The sequence below is a fragment of the Pteropus medius genome, unplaced genomic scaffold, assembly GCF_902729225.1.
Source record: "Pteropus medius unplaced genomic scaffold, Ma_sr-lr_union100, whole genome shotgun sequence".
NCBI classification, from domain to species: domain Eukaryota; kingdom Metazoa; phylum Chordata; class Mammalia; order Chiroptera; family Pteropodidae; genus Pteropus; species Pteropus medius.
In genome coordinates this window covers 6,499,532-6,520,686 of record NW_024349798.1, presented here as the reverse complement: position 1 = coordinate 6,520,686, position 21,155 = coordinate 6,499,532, and the positions used below count along the sequence as shown (strand labels likewise).

The window sequence follows — 21,155 nt, the reverse complement described above, 5'->3', positions numbered from 1 at the left end:
AGGTGGGTTCTTTCCCCACTTCGCCCCGCTTCCCGCCCCAGAGGCCTGCCCAGAGGGAAAGGCTGGGAGCCCCCCATGGTAGCATCTTAGAAGAATGACTCAGCCTCAGTTATCGCCCCTGATTGTTACCCAAACATCTTTGTACTGACAAAGATGTTAACATGATGCAAATCGCTGTGCCTCCCCTGGGTGGTGAACACCTTTGCTCCACCATCCTGTCTCTCCGTGTCTCCCCAGTGTCTCCCTCTCTTTCTGTGGGTTGGTATTGATGGTTATTTTTGTTTTGAGGAGGTGACTCTCAAGCCTGTACAAATCCTGGCGCCGCTACTTCCCAGCTGGGCGATCTTGGGCCGGTTCCTTCACTCCTCTGAGCCTCAGTTCTCTTCATCTTGAAAATGGGAGACCGAAGTTGATGTGCTATAAAACATCTGTTCAACTCAACACCTATTCATTGAGCCCCAAGCCTATGCAAGGCCTGGAATTAAGGGCTACAGAAGGGCTCCTCTAAAAGACGTATTGTCCTTATTGTCCAAAAGTTTATAGCCTACTAGGCAGGATTAAGAAAGTGCCCCAGTAACTATAGGGCGCCTACATCCGAGGGCTGCGAGATTTCAATGGGTAAGGCATGAAAGGGCTGAGCAGGCGATAAGCACCTCATAGGTGCTCTCAGTGCCTAGTTGTTGTTCGTATTCAGCACTCGTTTCTTGAGTGCCTACGGTGTGTTCCTTTATGTCGGGGACAGCACAGATGTCCGAGAGTGACAAGCTTTTGCAGTCTCAGCCAGGCAGTGTTTAAAGAAGGTGGAGACCGGGGCCACCCAGCCCCCAAGGTGAGCCTCCCACCAGATCTGGAGATTTCTAGGGAGCCACTCAAGCCCTGGAGGCAGGCAGTGCCCAGGAGAAGGGGACCATGGCCAGCGGGAGGCCAGGCCCCCTCCCTGGGAGGGAGGAGGCTGGTTCCCAGAGAAGTGTGCACTCCTCTACATTCCAGACATTCTGAGGCTCATGCCTGCTGCTCCTGCCTGCTCCTGTACACACCCATTGAGGCAGAATTAACCCCAAAAGGGAGGAACTGTAGATGTGATCAAGGGCCGGAACATGAGGACTGACTCAGGTCTGGAAGGTGAGGTGGCTTTGGCCAGGGAAGGCAGGCCATCTCCATCGGACGGGCTCTGTCCCCACCAGTTCCCATCTCTGTACATTGAAAGAGAACAAGTTGGGCTGTGATCGATGAGGGACAGAACAGTCTGGGGCAGGAAGGAACAACTGGGGCAGTTACTGGGGTGTGATCTGCTCCCCGGAGTGGCAGTTCAGAAAAGAGGTCATTCTCCCAGCCTGGAGGGAGGGATGGCAGGGGAGCAAGCCAAGTGCCCTTGGCTCTACCCCCATGGCCTGTAGGTAAGGATGCTGCAGCTCTAGGGGCCTGGGGAAAGGTGTCAGGCTGTGGTCTGTGTGTCCTGGCACACCACACCCGGGCACCACACTATTGGGTGCAGTCGGGAGCCCTGGATTATTTTGGAGTCAGGCAGCCAGGGACCTTTAGACAAGATCTGGCTTTGGGCATATGTCTGGCCAGGCTGTGTGGATCTGGCGGGAAAGGGGCAGGGAGCAAAGGGAATGACCATTTATTATGTGTCCCTGGGTACCAGGCACTGAGCGAGGCAGAGAGATGTTCCAAACATTTATCATCTTCATCAGGGCAAAACTGATACTTGCTTTGGGCTTAGAGCAAAGTGGTCCAGAGCCCCCAGAATCGCCCCAGGATGTGCTGTACAATACAATAACCACTAGGTGTGCTGCCAGTGAAAACTACACTTCAAAGCCAGGCTTTGAAGACATAGTATGAAAAAAGGAATCTAAAATATCTGATTAATGATGTTGTTCTGTTGGCTACCTGTCAAAATAATATTTAGATAAGTTAGATTGAATAAAAAACATAAAAATTAAGTTCGCCTCTTTCTTTCGACGTTTTTTATGTGGCTACTAGAAAAATTTAAATTACAAATGTGGCTCGTATTCTCTTCCTATTGGACAGCGGTGGTCTTAAAGGCAAAGTGACATAGCACCCAGCCCCTGTCCCCTCGGGCACGTTTCCCACCTATTAAATGTGACTTTCTGTTTGCTACGGGGCCAGCAGACGCCATAGCCCCCTTGAATGGATGAGGAAAGTTAGGCTAGGCAGGTGAAATAACACATGTTGTTACTCCAAACGCTTCAGTGCATTTGACTGTTGCTTGGATGAGCTCTGTGCCGGGTGCTGTCAACGTAGCGGTGAATAAAATAGACAAAAGCCCCAGCAATCTTGAGCCTTCGTGATGTGACAGCCATGTCAAGGATCATCTCCTTGAACTGTCTCAACACTCTGTGCTGGGATCAGTTCTTATCTCCATTTCACAGGTGAGAAAACTGAAGCACAGAGAGGCAAAGGAACCTGCCCGAGCCCACACCCAGGTCAGGGCGACAATGCAGTCTTTGTTCTTTCCCCGTGCCAGGCTGACTCAGTTTCCCTCCCTGCAGGCAGGATAGAGAAGAGAATGGGCCAGCTGGTGCAGCATGACTTGGATGAGGAGAGCTGAAGGCAGCAAACAAGGTGGCTCTGTGCAGGCTGGAGGGTTGGCTGTTCATTCGTGGTGTCCTTGGTAGGCTTAGGTCTCTCCTGGGGGCAGGAGGGCCACAAAGCAGGTACTTCTGGTGGCTGCTGAGCCTGGGAAGGAGGTGGAGAGACCAAGCAAGACAAGTGGGCTTGCAGCCAGGAGACTGAGTCTCAGCCAGGGCAGTCCTGGAGGTGACCCACGAACAGACACCCACAGAGGGCATGGCCAGTGCAAAAGCCCTGAGGCAAGAAAGAGCTCTGTCGACTGGGGCAGTGAGGCTGGTCACAGGGCTGAGAGCTGAGGGCTGAGGGTGGGAGGGACTTATGCTGGGGGCCTCGTGGGCCTGGGCAGGAGTGTGAGCTCAAATCTGGGAGCATTTGGGGGCACTTGCAAGTTTGAAGCCGGACAGTGGCGTGATCTGGTAGCATTATGGAAAGAACTCTCTGACGAATGCGCAGAAGTTGGCTCAGAGAGGCAAGAGTTGGGGTGCAGGGAGATGGTTGGGTTGGCCATTGCATTGGTCCAGGTATGAAATGGCGACATTGATCAGGTGGAGACGCAGGGGCAGAGGGAGGATGGAAGCACAGAAGAGCCGTTCCCAGGGGAAAGGGGGGAGGGAGAGGGGGATCAAGGCGGTTCTTGGGGTTCTGCTTGAACAACCGGGCAGACGTGCCCTCCCCACCCTCCCTTCGGCAGTTTCCTCCTGTAGACAGGAGAGAGTTCTCAGAGCAGCAGAAAGACCCGTGGTGGAAACGCCCGACACCTCTCAAATCCCCAAGCCTAATGACACGTTCCTCAGCCCAGACCCGAGATCCTTCCGCCGGGGCGGGATCTGCGTCCTGCCAGCAGCCTCGTTGAGGGTACCCGTGCACCAGCCTCTCCCTGCAGGGACTGGAGGAGACATTGCCAGATATCGATGTTACTTGTGAATTCCCCACGCCCGGCTGAGGCAACATCCACGAGGCGGAACCAGAGCGCGTCTGGGCTTGCACGCACATCAGTGTGAACGGTGCAGGCGGCCTGGAGTCTTTCTTTAGCTCCCCAGAGCCAGCAGGTTCTGAAGTTGGGCCTTGGCTGCTGGCTTTTATCAATTCCTTAAAAGGAACCCAAATTCCTGGACGGTGACCCCAGGTGAAAGCAGAGAGCCTGGGCTCCCCTCCAAGGCACCATTTCATATCTACTCTATTGATGAATCCCTACCCCAGCCCTATGGTATGCCTACTGCCATGACCCCCATTGACAAATGGAGAAACTGAGGCCTGGGGAGGCTAAGTAACTCACAGCTTAAAAAGACTGAGTGAGGATTCAAATCCAGGATGTTCGCTTTCAGTCTGGGAGCTTAACCACAGGCGGTACTGCAGTATGGCTACTCTGCAGAAAGGGTGAGGACGTCTGCACAAAACTAAAGTGGGAGTACTGGGCTGGGGGCGAGGGTCCCCCGAGATGCCTGTGTTTTCTTTCTTTGCCCACATGAAGCATCCGTGGTGACCAGACCATGGGCTGTCCTGGGTCACACTGGGCATCGCAGGGCCCTGAGTTCCAGTCCCAGCTCCCCACTTTGCAGCTGACCTCCTTGGCTATGAAGCAGGTTGGACTGTGGTTATTGAGTTTCTAACTCCTGGGGACAGAGCGGGGTACCTGATGCCACGTGAGGCTCCCAGGCCTGCTCCCTACAGTTCCAGAGCTCTGAATACATCCTGGGACACAAAGCGGTTCCTGTTCTATGCTGGCACCTGTGGGCTTAGACCCAAAAGCTCTTGTTTGTCCCTTAGTGCAGCCTCAAACCCATTCCTGGAGCTCTAAGGCAGTGCCAGGCAGCCCCCCAGTCGGCCTGCTCCCTGTTTTTTCCTCCTTCCTGTTTTTTCCTCCTTGTGCCTGGATTCTCATATGCAGACCAGTCCAAATAAGTGATGCTGCCTGTCACATCTTGGACAGGACCCAGGCCCTTCTGGATGCACACCAGACTCCGGCTTCTTCAGCCAGGAGAAGAAAACCAGGGTCGGTTCTCTGGAGAAACAGCCCCAGTCTGCCAGTATGACCCTCACCTGGCCTGTGAAACCCACTCACAGCCCCTGACTGCAGCCTGGACTGGGCCGAGGCAGCCATTTCTGGGGACAGCTAAGTCCTGGGTCCCATCAGCTTTTCCCAGATTAGGCCTTGGGCCGTGGCATCCTATGTTCTCCCTACCTGTCCACAGGTGGGCATCCTGGATGTCCCATCACCCAGAAGCATAGCATCTGCTTCTATAGGGGTTTGCCAGAAAATCCAGAAATAGAAAGAACCTTAAAAAAAAAACAACAATAAACAATTTCCTAATTCCCCAGTTTCCCCTAATGTCCTTTTTCTGTTCTAGGATCCCATGTCATGTTTAGTTGTCATTGTCATCCTAGTCTCCTCCTGTCTGACATGCCCCAGTCTGGTCTTCCATGACCTTGACACTTTTGAAGAGGTTCAGTCAGGCGTTTTTTGGACCAGCCTCAATTTGGGTTTGTCTGCTGGCTCCTAGCAATGAGATGGAGGTTATGTGTCATTGGGATGGGTTCTGTGGATGTGACCCCGTGTCCTCAGTGCCTGGGGTCAGGACTCCCACATGTAGTTAAAGTTTTTTCAGAAGGAACGTATTTTACATGACCAAACACCATTGGCAAGCAGGGGTCCCCAGGAGAGAAGGAGGGTCCTGGGCAGAACTGCATGCACAGTTTAGGGGGCAATGTAAAGAATTCGTTTCATTGCAAATGGCAACCTCTGCAGGGAGTAAAAGTGCAACAAATACGTGTGGCAAACAAATGTCATCGTCACCATTTCAGAGCCCCTACAGTGTGCTAGGCGATTCAGGTTCCTTCATTTAGTGCCTCTGGTGTGCCAGGCACTGTTTAGGTCCTGATGAAACCAGCAGTGACACCTCATCTGTAAGCTTAAATCTCAAATCTGCTTTGGGGCCCCCCGAGACACTGCTCTGAACCTCCAACTCAGTCCTCAAACCCCAAAGTGGTCTTTGACACTCAATTCTGGTGTTTCCAGAAGTGACCCAGACCCTCCTCCACCCCGTCACTTAACTAGGTAGGATGTACCACTCCCATTTTACAGATGATGAAATCGAGCCCCTCCAAGGTTGCACCGATGATTGGTGCAGTCAGGATTTGAATCCTGTCTGGCTCCAGGCACCAGCTGCCCCGCTTGTGACCTTGGGCTGGTGCCTTCGCTTCCAAGGGCCTAGGTTTGCTCATCTGTGTAATGAGCAGGTGGGGCTGGATGACTTCTGAGGCAGCTGCCAGGGCCCACAGCCTCTGCTCTCGGCACCTGTGTCCGTGTTAAACTTCTGAGTAAGTGGAGGGAGGGCTGGGCATATCTCTTTCCCAAAATGTCACTCAGATCGCTTCCTTCTTCCCTCCTCTTCCAGAGTGGGTGGAGGTGCCAAGTGAGTGCCATCTATGTGGGTGGGACAGGACTGGGAGGATGACAATGGGGAAGGGCTGTATCTTGGTCTCCATCAGATGCCCCCTGGTTACCGCCACGTCTGGCCGCCCCTTGTGGTTTATTAATGAGAAGAAAAGCAGGACCTGCTGAGCCAGTTCCCACCTCTCTTGAGATCTTTGCTCCCTCCCTGTGGGTTCCCTAACCTCCTGCATTCCTGGCATGGGGTTCGGGGACATACATTGGCTTCCGTGGCCAGCTGGATGGCAGTTTGAATGCAGGACCCTTTGGGGTCTCTAATTCAGAACCTCAGACCCTAAGGGCGAATGTGCTAGAACCATGCTCCAGAGGCCTGGGTTCAAATCCCAGCTCTGCTCTGCTTTCTGCTTTCTAATTGCTCTGTGCCTTAGTTTCCCCATCTGTAAAATGGGAGAACAGTGCTACTTCATAGCGTGGTAGGATTAAATGAGCTAATCTGTAGGTGACATGCTTAGCACGTGGTCAGCCCTCTGAGTGTTAACTAGCATCTTCCAGGCAGCTGGGTGTAACCTGGAGCTGGCCTGGCCTCCATGGAAAATAAGATAAAAGGCAAACCGACTCAAGAGGGTGAGAGAAGAAGGAAAAAAACCTCTCTCACTTATAAATGGCACTTGCTAATTTTTTGGGAATGGCCTTGTTGAGATATATGTCATTTACCATACAATTCATTTAAAGTATACAATTCAACAGTTTTTAGTGTATTCACAGAATTATACAATCATCACCATAATCAATTTTAGAACACTTTCATCACCTCAGAAAGAAACCCCACATCCTTAGCAGTCAGTCACTCCCCATTCTCCTAGCCCCTGGAAACCACTCATCCGTTCTTTGCTTCGATGGATTTGTCTGTTCTAGTTATTTCATGTAAATGGAATCATACAACATGTGACCTTTTGTGTTTGGCGTAATGAAATGGTTTCAGGGTTTCTTAATATTGTAGCAGGTATCGGTTCTTCATCCCTTTTTTGGCCGAATCGTATTCCATTGTGTGAATAGACCACATTTTGTTATTCATCAGTTGATGAGCATTTGGGTGGTTTCCACTTTTTTTGGCTCTTGTGAATAGTGCTGCCATGAACATTTGCGTGCAAGTTTTGATGTAGATGTGTGTTTTCATTTCTCTTGGGCAGGTAGCAAGGAGTGGAATTGTTGGGTCTTATGGCAACTTTAATTTTTTGAGGAACTTCCAGGCTGTTTTCTAAAGCAGGTGCACCATTTTACATTCCTGCCAGTATGTAAAATGTGCGAGGGTTCTGAGTTCTCCACATCCTCGCCAGCAATTGTTATGGCCTGTCTTTTTTATTATAGCCATCCAAGTGGATGGAAAGTGACATCACACTGTAGTTTGGGACACGTGGCATTTTAAATTAATCTGTTAAGTGCCTGCTGTGTACTGGGAGCCCTGCAGGATTGCCGCATGGGGTTGTTAACGGCCTGGACTTGGGACCTACCTGAGTTAGGATTCTGTCTCTGACATGTAATTACTGTGTGACTTTGTGAAAGTTACTGAACCTCTCTGGTCTTCAGTTTCCACATCTGTAAAGTGGGGATGATAAATAATGATTATCCATTGGGCCAACCTCTAACTCGAAAGGTTGTAATGAAGATTTAGTAGGAAGTGGGTGGAGAGCCTGGCATGTAAAAAGTAAATAAATATGGGCTCATACTATTATGGTGATTATGATTGTTGTATGGGCTCATGTGATTTTTATAGCCCCTCTATGAGTAGCTGTTAGCCCAGTATTTGATCATGTGGCATCTAGAGCAAGACTGCCCAAGGAGAGAGTCCTGGCTCCACATTCACAAGCTGTGTGACCCTGGGCAAGTGCCTTGACATCTCTGAGCCTTGGTTTCCTCACCTATAAAGGGGCATACAAACCTCTCCTGGGGACTCGGGGTGAGGATGCTGTTGGGGCAATGCCTGCGAACCTGCCTGATGTCTGTAAGTGTCAAGTTATCGTGATGCTCTGTGGTCATCCCCAGTCGATGGATGGAGAGACCGAGGCACATTAAGTAAGGTGCTTGCCTGAGACAGTCCAAATTGTAAAGAGCCCAACAAAACTTGGAACTTACGCCCATCTGACAGCAGGCTCCCGCTGAGCCCTTTTTTGTTCTCCACTAGGAGCCCAGTTCCCCAGGGCTGGCTGTCTCCCCGCCTCCACCCTACCCCATGTCCCCTTCTTGGCACTGGGCTTTGAAGGACCCCAGCCAGGATGGGGTCCAGAAGGTGCTTTCTGTCACCTGCCGCAACCAGCAAAGGGGCTGGACTGGGAGTACTCTAGACACATGATCAGACAGGGACCTGAGAGGGATGAAGGCCCCCACCTAACCCACAGTGCAGATTCCTGATGGTGGCCCAAATAGTCATAGGCTAAATATATGGGTTGAGACTCGCTGCATCTGGGTGCAGCAGGCCAAGCTGAGGATCAGTGGCTGGGGTGGGGCTCAGGGACCCGGAAGTGCTCACGTTCCCCAGGTGGTCTGCCCAGCCAGGCAATGGGAGCAATGGGGGTTGGCCCATAACCCAGGAACAAGCCCTTACCCCTCTTTACCCAGTTCCTCCATCCACAGTATCCTCTTTTGAACATTTCTAGCCACTCCACTGAATACCAGCTTTCTCCACTGCAGGACTTCTCAGAGCCTTTACTGGCTCAGGAACTTATTGAGGGGTTGGTTGAGTTTTCCTAACTGCCTTGACTGATGAAGGCTTCATTCTAGGAGTGACTTAAAGGACTGGGATTCCTAGGACTTCACTTTGGGGAAGGCTGCCTCCTTAGTTGCCTTTGCAGAGGTTGTGGCCTGAGTCTTGTTTCCCCCTACTTCCTGTGTGTCCAGGTGTGGTACAGCCAAGGTTGGGACATGGACGGACAGCCTCATAGCTTCTGTTTGCTGTACCATCTCTGCCCTCCACTCCCACCCCTGGCTTCCCCTGATACCTGCAGTGTTGGACTTCAAACTCTGGCGGGTACCAGGGTCCCCTGGGGAACATGTAAAAACAACGGCACTAATAATACAGCTTCCTGGGCCTAGCTCTAGAGATCTGCATTTAGAGGGTCTGGGTTATACCTGGGAATCTGAAGGTTTCATGCCACAGTAGTTGGGTCCCAGGCCTTGATTTGAGGAATTTTACTCTGAAAAGCTGGCAGCCCCCCTCTGCTTGAGGGTCAAAAGCCTGCCCTGGCCCACCCAAAGGGACACACCTAGGACCTGTCTTTCGTGGCTTCTCCCCGTTGGAGCCTTCCGCCCGCAAACCCAACTCCTCCTCGTCCTGTAGAACCCAGCCACCACCGCCTCCTCCAGGAAGTCTTCACTGTTCATCCCCCTCCCCACCCAGCTGGTCAGGGGGCTCCTCTGGGTAAACCCAGCCCCTATCCTATGCTTGCCTCAGTCTTATACTATTTCTGTAAATTATTTCCTCCCTGTCTAAAGGATGAATTCTCAGAGGGTGAGGCTGTGTCTGTGTGTGGTGCTGGGCTTGGCACACAGTAGGTGCTTAATGAGTGCAGGTGGAATGAAACTTCTGGGTGCTTGGCTGCTGAGGCCCCACCATGTAGTTGATACAGAAGTGTTTTCGATGGAGTTTGGGTGACTGAACATTAATTTTGACCATCTGGATGGCTGGATGACATTGGCCAAGTTGCTGTCCCTCTCTGGTCTTTGCTTTTTCCTTTGTTTCGAGAAAACAAGAACAAAGGTAGGACTGGACAGCAATCAGTAAGGCTCCTTAACAACAATAATCACGAACCTTTGTGAGATTTACTAGAGGCCCGGCTCTTTGCCTGTATAACCTCATTCCTATGTGTCACACCCACTGAGAAAGGTAATTATTCCATCTGACAGTGGAAGCAGAGACACAGAGAGGTACAGCAGCGTGGCCAAGTCACACAGCCAGAACCCTAACTCTAGGGCTAAAAGGTCTTCGATACCACAGTGGTGTTTGCCAGAGTGGTCTGTGATGTGATTTCAGAGGAGGCCATGTGTGACGGGAGAGAACACAGAAGCACTGAGTGAGAAAGCTGTTCTGATTTTACGTCTCTGCTGATATGGCTCTTATTAGTGATACATGCCTAGCTCTGCTTTTAAGCAAGGGAAGATGGAGCTTTGTCTTGATGTGTGCAGGTGACCAAGCGTTCAACTAGAACCTAATGCCATCATTTTATTTCCATGGAATTTATTTTGGTGGTTTCTTCCATTTATGGCAGAGGTTTCCGGTTTTCTGTTTACAATGTGAAACAAATTCCCCTTTTAAGTACGTTTATTTAAAGAGTATGTAGATTGAAAGAAAAAGATCAGGTATTTAACAATAAGGGTGCTTGCACAAAAACTTGTACCCGAATGTTGATAGCAGCATGATTCGTAATGGCTAAAAGGTGGACAAAACCCAAATGTTCATCCACTGATGACTGGATACACAAAATGTGGTCTATCCAGGCAATGGAATATTATGCAGCCATATAAAGGGATGAAGCACTGACATAGGCTACATCAGGTTGAACCTTGAATACATTATGCTAAGTGAAAGCCAATCATAAAAGGCCACATATTATATGACTCCATTTAAATGAAATGTCCAGAGTCTGCAAATCCATCGACATGGAAAGTAGATTGGTGGTAGCCAGGGGCTGGAAGAAGGGGCAATGGGAATGACTTCTAAAGGGTGCAGGGTTTCTTTTTGGGGCAATGAGAATGTTCTGGAATTAGATAGTGATGATGGTTGTGTAACCTTGTGAACATGTTAAAAAGCACTGAATTATATGCTTCAGAAGAGTGAATTTTATAGTATGTATAGAATTGTATCTCAATAAGAAATATGGAAAAAAAGGCAAAGAGTCTGGGTGCTTTGTCAGCATGGCAAAGTAGAAGCCTTAGAGTGGGGGCTGATTCCTCCCACCCAGGTGCTGTCTTGTTTCTGTGGCTTTGTGATGTTGTGGGGGGAGGGGTGGGCAGCCAAGCTGCATCTCAGGTTCACTGGGCAATTTCTGCTCAGAGCCTGGGGCTGGGGACTGCCTGGAAGGCCAGGGCACTGGTGGGGACGCGGCCTCTGCCTGCCAGGCTCTCAGCTCACCTTCGCCTTTTCCTGTCTGCAGCATCTCTAACAAGGAGCTGTCAGAGCTGATCGATCAGCTTCAGAAGAATGCCGACCAGGTGGAGAAGAACATCGTGGACACAGAGGCCAAGATGCAGAGCGTGAGTGCCCCTCACCTCCCACCCAGGTGCCCCTCTGAGCTGCCAACCTCACTCTGGGACCAGGGTCCTATTTGACCCAGTGATTCTCACGTAGGGTCATTCTGCCCCCTAGGGGGATAAGTTAGTACATCTGGAAACATTTTTAGCTGTCACAACTGGAGGAGTGCAGTGGACAGGTGTCTAGTGGGTAAAGGCCAGGGATTCTGCTGAACGCCTTACAGTGCACTGGATGCCCATCCTTCCTCCCCCCGCTACCCAGAGAGATCCAGCCCCAAATGTTAACAATGTCAAGGCAGAGAAACAGAGGAGGAACCTCTGTTATGGCCGGTAACACCAGCGCCCAACCCTGGGTACCAAGTTTCTGCAGCTTACGGCCTGCCTGGAGGAGAACCACAGTCTCAGGAGGCAGGCCCTGGTTAGGATCTCAGCTTTGCCACTTACTATGTGACCTTGGGCAAGTCACCTTACCTCTCTGTGCACGTGATTCCCTCTGAAAGGGTAAAGGCCATCATCCCCATCACCTGGGCTGCTCGCTGTAGCGTCGACGAGATTATGCAGGTGCAGTGCGGGGCTCAGTATCTTATCAGTGTTGTCTCTCTTCTCATACGGCCACTGCCACTAAGATATGTGTGAGCCTCCTCCCTTTTCAGAGGAGAGGAAGTACCTGGGCAAATCACTTTCCTTCTCTGTGCCTCAGTTTCCTTTTCCTCTTCGGCAGCATGGGGATAACAACCACCCTGAGCTGTAGGTTTTCCTGAGGCTTCTGTACCATGTGGGACGCCCGAGTCTCCACCAGCCCAGTTTCAGCCCAGTATAAACTCACCAGTGGTTGAGTTTATACCCATTTCACAGCTGGAGAAACTGAGGTTCAGAGAGGGCCAGGATGACTAGTCAGTGACAGAGCTGGCTCCCAAAGCATCCTGGAGGTGGGGTTGCCAGATTGAGCAAATAAAAATACAGGATATCCAGTTAAATTTGAATTTCAGAACACAAATACAATTTTTTTTTGGTATAAGTATGTCCTGTGTACTATTTGGGATATACTTATACTATAAAATTATCCACTGCTTATTTGAAATTCAAATTTAACTAGGTGGACAGGTCCCAAAGGAGTTCATGTTCTGGCTGCTCCCAGTGCTGTTCCCAGGCACTGCAGGAGGAGCGTAGCTGCTCCTCCCTCTGACCACCCAGGTGTCCACCCACCAGAGGGCCAGTCCACAGGCAGCCCAGAGACCTGGGGGATGGCACAGCTAGGGGTGGGGAATGGGGCAGGAAAGGCAGGTGGGAACTCTGTGCCCTGCCAGGGCCGCTCCTCTCTACGCCTTCCTTGCCCTCACCTGTCCGGCCACCTCCTGCCTTTCCCACCTCAGCACCCACCCCACCAGCCCCTTTCCCTCCGGCCTCACCCCACCTAGTGCTCTTTTTTTCACTCCCTTCTGTCATGGCTGCAGTGGTGGTGTGTGCTTTCCTAAATGAAAACAGCTTTCTGGGGTGTGTCCTTTTTTCTGCTAATAAAAGTAATATGTGTTCGTTATGAACATTTCAGGACCGATAAACAAGTCTAATGAAGCAAATTAAAATCATGCACAATACCACCACCAGAGAGATCTGTCCGCTATTAACATTTTGGTGTAGCTGACCTTTTCGTGTGTGCGTGTGTGTGTGTGTGTGTGTGAGAGAGAGAGAGAGAGAGAGAGAGAGAGAGAGAATAGGGTCTCGCTTTCTTGTTTTATTTGCTTAGAGAAATGACTCAAAAGTAACAACGATGTATTTGGGAGATAATTTTTGACTTTTTATTTTTTTAACTTCAAATGAATAAACTCAACAAAGATCAGGATTTGAAGACTTCAGGGACTAATCTTTCTTTTTCTTTCTTTTTCCTTCCTTCCTCCCTCCCGCCCTTCCTTCCTTCCTTTCTTCTTTTTTTTAGAAGGAAACATCATTAATTTTATTGCTCAGAAGTTCTCTAGAATTTTCCTATATTTTTAATTGAAGTGAGATTCGCATAACATAAAGTTAACCATTTAAAGTGAACATTTTAGTACACTTAGTACATTCACAGTGTCATGCGACCACCACCTCTACTTAGTTCCAAGTCATTCTCATCCCCCCAAAGGGGAACCCCACATCCATTAACACTCACTCCCCATTCCCCCTCCTCCCAGACCCTGGCAACCACCACTCTGCTTTCTCTCTATATGGATTTACTTATTCCAGATATTTCATATAAACAGAATCATACAATATGTGATCTTTTGTGTCTATCCAAAATTTTAAACATGCAGAAAAGTTGAAAGAATTGCACGAGTCCATCCATATTCCTACCACCCAGATTCCACCTGTAACATCTGCTGGATTTGCTGTCACTCACCTGTCCATCAGTGTATGTGTAATTTATTATTAGATCTATCAGTCCCTACGATTTTTTTTCTTTTACACTTAAAAATCTTTTAATAGAGGTGTAACTTACATAAGGTATATAGAAAGCATCTAAATTTTGAGAGTTCAGCTCCGTGAGTTTTTGCATCAGTAGCTACCCGTGTAATCACTGCTCAGGTCAAGATAGAGAATATCTCCTGGAAAGCTCTTGACCTTCCCAACTGTATCCCCTGGAGGTAACCACCATGCTAACCTCTATCGCCATCCATTAGTTTTCCCTGACTTTGAACTCTTGAACCTACCATGGCGTCTCTCAGCTAGATGTTCCTTTCTTGTCTCAGCCAGCATGTTTTGAGAAGGCTCGCATGACTTAGGTAATGATTAATTTACTTCCTCCTTTTGCAGAATTAATCTTTGACTATATAACTGCCCAAGAGAGAGCTTCAGATCAGCTGGTGATGAGGGAGTGGATAAAATTCCACCCAAGCCAAGAACCGTGATGTTTCGTTGTAGTTTTTTAACAGGCCAGACCCACCCCGGGGTGGGAAGATGGCCCAGCCTCACAGGCCTTCTGATACTTGGGCCTCACGTCCAAGCCGCACTTGCCCCTGGCCGTCCTGGAGGTGGTCGGGAAAGAGGGCTGGACCCGTGTTTTTACTCTGTACCGTCACCTCCGTTCGATTCTTTTGTCTTTCGCCATGTCTTCCTTTCTTTTCCTTTTTTAATAGCTTCATCATTATTTTAGACATCAGAAAGTGCTCCTATTTCTATGTGTGCAATGCACTGATTTTGAGTCGCTTCACCGAGTGGCACAGCCACTTCCATCAATTGGTTTCTGGCCGTTTTCGTCCCCTGGCGAGATCTCTTGTGCCCATTTACTGTTGATTTCTGTTCCCACCCCAGGCCCTGCAACCATTCATCTTCCCTCTGTCTGTGGATCAGTCGACTCAGGACAGTTCACATAAATAGAATCCTGCATGACGACGTGGCCTTTGGTGTCTGGCTTTTCTCACTTCACTGTTTTCGAAGCTCTTCATGATCAGTAGTCCCATCTTTTTTCTGCTGCGTAAGATTCCTAGCTCACTGTGATGCCTCTTCTGAAGCAGGTGTTTTTCTCATTCCCATTGCAAAGATGGGGACACTAAGACCCAGCAATGAGGGGAGCCGGCCTCCTTGAGGCCTCCATGTTACCCCGGTCTGCCCTCTCAGCCCAGTCACTGACTCGTCACCGCCTCCCCTGCTGACCTGGGGTCCCCAGGGCCTGGCACAGAGCCCAGCCAGGCTTCATGACTATTGACCAAATGAATTAACGGGCTATGTTTAGAAACCTGACTGCCAATTCATCGTTCTTCCCTAAACAAGCAGAGTCCCTGGACTCAGCGACTTATCCGTTTTTCCTCCCAGATGTCCACCCACTCTTCATTCTCTCCGTTTCTGCTGGCACTGTCCCAGTGGGGGCCACCTCAGCCCTCACCGGGGTGCTGTTGTAACTGCTGACTGCTCTCCCAGCTTGTACCTTCTCTCTGCAGAGCCCCTAGAGGAATAGCCTTTAAGGATAGGCAAGGCCATGTTACTTCCCTCCGAAGAGCCATTCCACGCTGTGATCTACCCTGCCTCCCTCTCTCACTGCCCCCGACATCCTGCCTTCCAGCCATGGCGGCTTCAATCACAGCTTGCCCTTTCCTGCCTCAGGGCCTTTGCACAGGCTGTTCCCTCTGCTTAGAACACGCTTCCCTTGAGTCCATCATTCTTACTTTGTGTCATTGCCTCAGAAGGGCCTCCCTGACCACTGGAATTAAAACAGGTCCCCCTCGTTCCACTTCTGGTGTATTTCCTTGGTAAACACTGACTTATATGAACTTATAGTCACCTCCGTGAGGTTAATGTGTTGACGTGCCTTTCCGGTGGTCTGGACTGTGTCCCAGAGCCCCCCACAAATTGGCACGTGGGCTCTGTTTGCTGAGTGGCGGGAGAAGAGGGTAGGCGAGGCCAAGGAGCCCCTCCCTGGCTTCTCAATTCTTGCCCCCCCCATCCACACAGTGCCCACTCAGTCCCCATCTGCTGTCCCCCCTCTCTCGTGACTCTCACAGGACCTGGTCCGGCTGCAGGAGGGCCGGCAGCCTGAGCACCAGGACACGGCCCTGCAGAAGGTGTCAGACTCAGAGAAGTTGCTGTACGTGCTGGAGGCGGACGCAGCCATCGCCAAGCACATGAAGCATCCCCAGGGGGACATGATTGCCGAGGAGTAGGTCCCTTCTGCTTTGGGTCTTGGGGAGCCACTCTGGGCCAGGGCAGGAGGGCCACAGCCCACTCTACATTCAGGATCCCAGTCTGGGTTTATTGAGGGCTAACTAGATGCCAGGCACATGCCCAGTGCTTTATGTTAGTCTCATGACAACCCATTTTGCAGTCAGAGCCCTGCGTGCCCTGTTCTGATCACGGTGTGACCACAGCTTCCTGACCACCATGATGTCTGACCTCCAGGCTTTTGAGGACACTTTCCCACTGTCTGATGCCCAGCCAGTTTCCCATGCTCATGGTTCTCACCTTAGCTCTGATGTGGATAAATCAATACCCAAGACATCTCCCCTGTTCTCCCACTCCCCTTAGCAGGGGCAAGGGTCTCTCGGTGCCCCACGGCTCCCTGTGCTGGTCCCTGTCATGGCCCATACCACGCTTGTGGCCCCTGTTGGACCATAGGCTCCAGAGAGCAGTGGACCTGCCTGTTTCTTCCCAAACCTCTCCCAGTTTTGGGTACACAGTTGGCCCTGGGGAAGCGTTGATGGAGGAAAGAAGGTTGAAGGACAGTGGACAGGAGGAAGGTTTGAGTGTTTGTCTGGAACCCAAGGCCCCTGTCATCCTGTCCTTCTGGGACACTGGGCAGAAAGCCTGAGGCCAGGGTCAGGAGTGCGCAGGCAGTGCGCCTGCCAACTAGCCCACTAACCAGGGCGGCCGCTCTCCACACTCAGCATCCGCCAGCTGAAGGAGCGTGTGACCAACCTCCGCGGGAAACACAAGCAGATCTACAACCTGGCGGCTAAGGAGGTGGACCCGCAAGTCAACTGGGCAGCACTGGTGGAGGAAAAGCTGGTACGGCCCAGGCGCCAGCTGGGGAGAGGGAGCCGTGTGGGTGCGGGGAAAACCCCACCATTTAATGTCACCACAGTCCTGCTAGGAGGGAGTCATGTTCTTGATATTTTCTGATGTTCGTGTCAATTGAGGAGCAAGGCTCAGAGAGGCATAGCACCTCGTCTAGAGTCACACAGTAGAAGTGGTGGCAATCGGGACCCTCCTGGGGTTGCCTTCCTATCCTAGCTCACTGGGATCCTGGCAAGCTGTGGGCAGCGGCCGGATTTCTGGCCAGCTACCACTCTTCCCATACCCTCTCCAGCTCGTCTCCACTGCAGAGAGGCACGGCATCTGTAGCCTAAAGTCCTCTTTTAGTGGTGTGGCCCTGGGCAAGTGACTCCCCCTGGCTGAACCTCGGTTTCCCCATCTGTGAAATAGACACAGTAACCATGTGGGCCTCTGAGGTTGCTGTGAGATTAAATGAGATGACAGCCTCTCCCCGCATGCCTGATGGGGCCACTCCGCTCGCTCACTCCTTGGCCGGCCCCGTGAGGAGCAGAGCCAAGGCCCACAGCGGGGGCTGCAAGTCCCCCGCCCTGTCCCACACCCCCTGCATGTTGTTGTCTCCATCCACTCCTCCCAGGACAAGCTGAACAGCCAAAGCTTCGGGACGGACCTGCCGCTGGTGGACCACCAGGTGGAGCAGCACAACATCTTCCACAATGAGGTCAAGGCCATCGGGCCCCACCTGGCCAAGGTGGGCACCGTGGCGGAGGGGACTGTGGAAGGAGGGGGTCACGTGTGCACTGCTGCCCTAACCCATGCTCTTGGCTCTGTCCCCAGGAACAGAACAGCGAACTCCAGGCCAAGTACCAGAAACTGCTGGTGAGAACCTGGCGGGAGGGGCTGGGAAGCCGGCGTGGGGACGGGAAGTGTGTGCAGTAAACGTTTCAAACAGAATGGAGGGAGATGAAGTGGGAAGAGATGGTACCCCGAGCCTCTGCCTTAGAGGCACCCCAGTTTGCCTTGTGCTCACAAAAACCCTAGAAGACCCCATTCATCTATTGGGATACAACCTGTCCTGCAGGTTGCTTCTTATTTCTTTATTAAGCATATTCTGTGTGCCAAGTACGATGCCATATGTTTTATAAACAAGTTTTTAATTTCCCTTTTTAAAACCTTTAAAGAGTACGTTCTCCTTAGAACCGCATAAGTGCTGCATAAGTGCTTTCTCATGGTTTCAAACACCTCAGAGGTGGGAATGAGGGGCGGTGGAGCACAGCCGTTGACAGGCTCTGCAGCGGCACTGTCTCCACCTCCGGTGGGTGGGGAGACTTTGAACGGGAGACTTTGAACGAGTTGTTTAGCCTCTGGGCACCTCCGTTTCCTCATCCGCAAAGTGAAATTACTGCAAGTCCCTGTCGCACAGGATTGCTTTGTGGACTGAACTAGTTAACGTTGGAGGCGTCCTGAGCACAGTTCTGGCACGCGGTGGCCCTGTGTATGTGTTAGCTGCTGTTTTTATTTGCCTAGAAAAACGCAGACATCCCCCTTCTCCTCTCCGTCCTCCCTGCCCCACCCCACCTCTTCTCAGAAGTAAAGCCCTAGTGGGTTATTACTGTCCACCTATACAACGACATGACAGAGATAAAAGTGGAATTTGTGGTTGCTGACGTTTATTGAACACCAACTATATGCCAGTCTGTGCCTTATGAGATTAGTGCCGTCGCCATCCCCATTGTGCAGATGAGTAAACCGAGGCTCTACCGAAACGTCAATTCCGTGAGGCTTCTGGCAGTTTTGTTCACTGCTGTATCCCCAGTGCCTGGAGTGATGCTCAGCAGCACTTAGTAGGTGCTCAGTAAATGTTTGCTGAATGAATGAGTGAGTTTTGAGAGGTCAGCGACTTACGTAAGGCCGGTGGGCAGAGCCTGGTGCTGCACGAGGCGTGAAGGGAGGCCTCAGCCCCGCCTCCCGCCCGCAGGCGGCGTCGCAGGCGCGGCAGCAGCACCTGAGCTCGCTGCAGGACTACATGCAGCGCTGCACCAACGAGCTGTACTGGCTGGACCAGCAGGCCAAGGGCCGCATGCAGTACGACTGGAGTGACCGGAACCTCAACTACCCCAGCCGCCGGCGCCAGTACGAGGTGGGCGCTGGAGCCTGGGAGATAGAGGCAGGGTCCCGGGAGGGAGCGTGAGACTGCTGGGCAGGGCGCTGAGCCCCCCTCCACTGTCCGTCCCACTCCCTGCAGAATTTCATCAACCGGAACCTGGAGGCCAAAGAGGAGAGAATCAACAAGCTGCACAGCGAGGGTGACCAGCTGCTAGCCGCTGAGCATCCGGGGAGAAACTCCATTGAGGTGTGTGTGTACCAGGAGGAGGAGTCGCCTCCTCCAGGGTGGCCTCAGGGCAGCTTCTGCTGTGGGCCATCTGGACATGGGCAGCCCCCATTATCTTGATCCTTTGCCACATCCCACCCGCCCTCGGCCCCTGGACTTCGAGAGCCCATGTGGTGCCTGTATCAGTGTCGTAGGGCTGCTGTAACAAATGACCACAAACTGGGTGGCTTTAAACAACAAATTTATTTTCTCCTAAGAAAGGAGGCCGGAAGTGTAAGATCGAGGTATCGGCAGGCTTATTCCCCTGAAGGCTCTAGAGGAGGACCCTTCCTTGCCTCTCTCCCTGCTCTTGGTGGTTGCTGGCTGTCCTTGGCAGTCCCGGGCTTGGGGCTGCATCACTGCTACCTCTGCCTGTGGTCACGTGGCCTTTCCCCTGTGTGTCTCCTCTTTTGACAAGGACAATAGTCATTGGCTTTGGGACCCACCCTAAATCCAGGATGATTTCATCCTGAGATCCTTAACCAGTTACATCTGCAAAGGCCCAATTTCCAAATCAAGTCACATTCTGAGTTCTGGGTGGACATGAATTCAGGGAGAGACGGATACCATTCAATTCCCTACAATGCCTTTGTGACAATTTAAAAGCACCACTTTGGGCAGACACAGTCCCTACTTGTCTCTTGTGCAGTGTGCAGCCCAAGCACCTGTACATGGCAGTTCTGTGTAGCTCCTTGACATGTCCACTCTGTCCTCTTCCCACCCCCGGGCCAGAGCTGGCTTCCTCTGTGGGACCCACACCCAGGCAGATGCCAGGTGCTCTCTATCTATCCCACCATTGTCTGTCCTGGAATCCTGCCATCTCTCCCTTGGTGTCCCAGGCAGCTGCCCAGCGGTGACCTGCCCCCTTCTCCTGACAGGCTCACATGGAGGCCGTGCACGCAGATTGGAAGGAGTACCTGAACCTGCTCATCTGCGAGGAGAGCCACTTGAAGTACATGGAAGACTACCACCAGGTACCTGGGCCCCAGGGCACCATCGCTGGGAGCATTCAGTGCCTACTTGGCTCACTTGTGGCCTCAGTGCCGCTTCCTCCAGGAGCCTTGCAGGACTGCCTTCCTGGGCCTCCCACTGCTCACACTTGTGATGCATGCACAGGTGTGCCCCGAGCTTGCCCGGCCCTTGTCCGTCTTGCCTGGGGGCCAGGTCAGTGTGGAGCCCAGGAATGAGTATGCGGGGTTTTGGTAAAATATATATAATTTTGGTAAAATATATATAATATAAATATATATAATATAAAATATATATAATATATAATATAATATAAAATTTGCCATTTTAGCCATTTTTAGGTGTACAATCCAGGGGTATTCATTCTATTCAGTGTTGTGCAACCACTGTCTTTCTAAAACTTTTTCATCATCCCAAATAGGAACTCTGAACCCATTAAACAATCACTCCTCATTCTTCTCTCCCCCAACCCCTGGTAACCTCTAATCTATTTCTGTCTCTTTGGTTTTGCCTATTCCGGCTATTTCGTGTAAGTGGAATCACCTGCTATGTGTCATTTTGTGTCTGGCTTCTTTCACTGAACATGTTTTCAAAGTTCATCTACCTTATGGCATGGATCAGAACTTTATTCCTGTTTATGGCTGAATAACATTCCATTGTGTGGATAGACCACAATTATCCACTCATCCATTGATGGATACTGGGTTGTTTCCATGGGAATGTGTGTTTTTAACAGGAGCTGCAGGGAATTATGAGTGGGCAGTTTTGGGGACACATGAATTCACATGACATGTAACTGATGGTTCAGCGTCTGAGCCTAAAGTCCCCAAATCTCATTCACGGCTGCAGCCCAGAGGATAGCTGACCATGAACAATTCCAGAGTTGATGGACTGAAGAATGGGCAAGAGAATTTTCTAGAACAATGTGGGGAGACTTGTCTTCCATGTATCAGGACTTAGAATGGAAGTTTAGCATTAAGTCAGGGTATCCCTGGCACAAAGAGAATAGGATTCAAGAGAATCCCAAGCTTACTAGTGTGTACGTGAAAATTAATGTGTCTTAGAGGTGGCGTCATGTGGATTGGTGGGAAGAAATTTGGCTTCTTCCCCCCGAGACTCCCCCGC

General features: G+C 51.1%; 1 protein-coding gene across 2 annotated transcripts in view; it reads left to right on the top strand.

Annotated features, from left to right (window-relative positions):
- PPL (periplakin) overlaps positions 1-21,155 on the top strand; it is a 43,166-nt gene that overhangs the window by 9,389 nt on the left and 12,622 nt on the right. For both annotated transcript variants that reach the window (XM_039885260.1, XM_039885259.1), the window contains exons 2-9: positions 11,137-11,236; positions 15,706-15,860; positions 16,585-16,705; positions 17,328-17,441; positions 17,528-17,569; positions 18,669-18,830; positions 18,936-19,043; positions 19,940-20,035. In XM_039885260.1, coding sequence (XP_039741194.1) covers positions 11,137-11,236; positions 15,706-15,860; positions 16,585-16,705; positions 17,328-17,441; positions 17,528-17,569; positions 18,669-18,830; positions 18,936-19,043; positions 19,940-20,035 — 898 coding nt within the window. The remainder of the gene's footprint in view (positions 1-11,136; positions 11,237-15,705; positions 15,861-16,584; positions 16,706-17,327; positions 17,442-17,527; positions 17,570-18,668; positions 18,831-18,935; positions 19,044-19,939; positions 20,036-21,155) is intronic.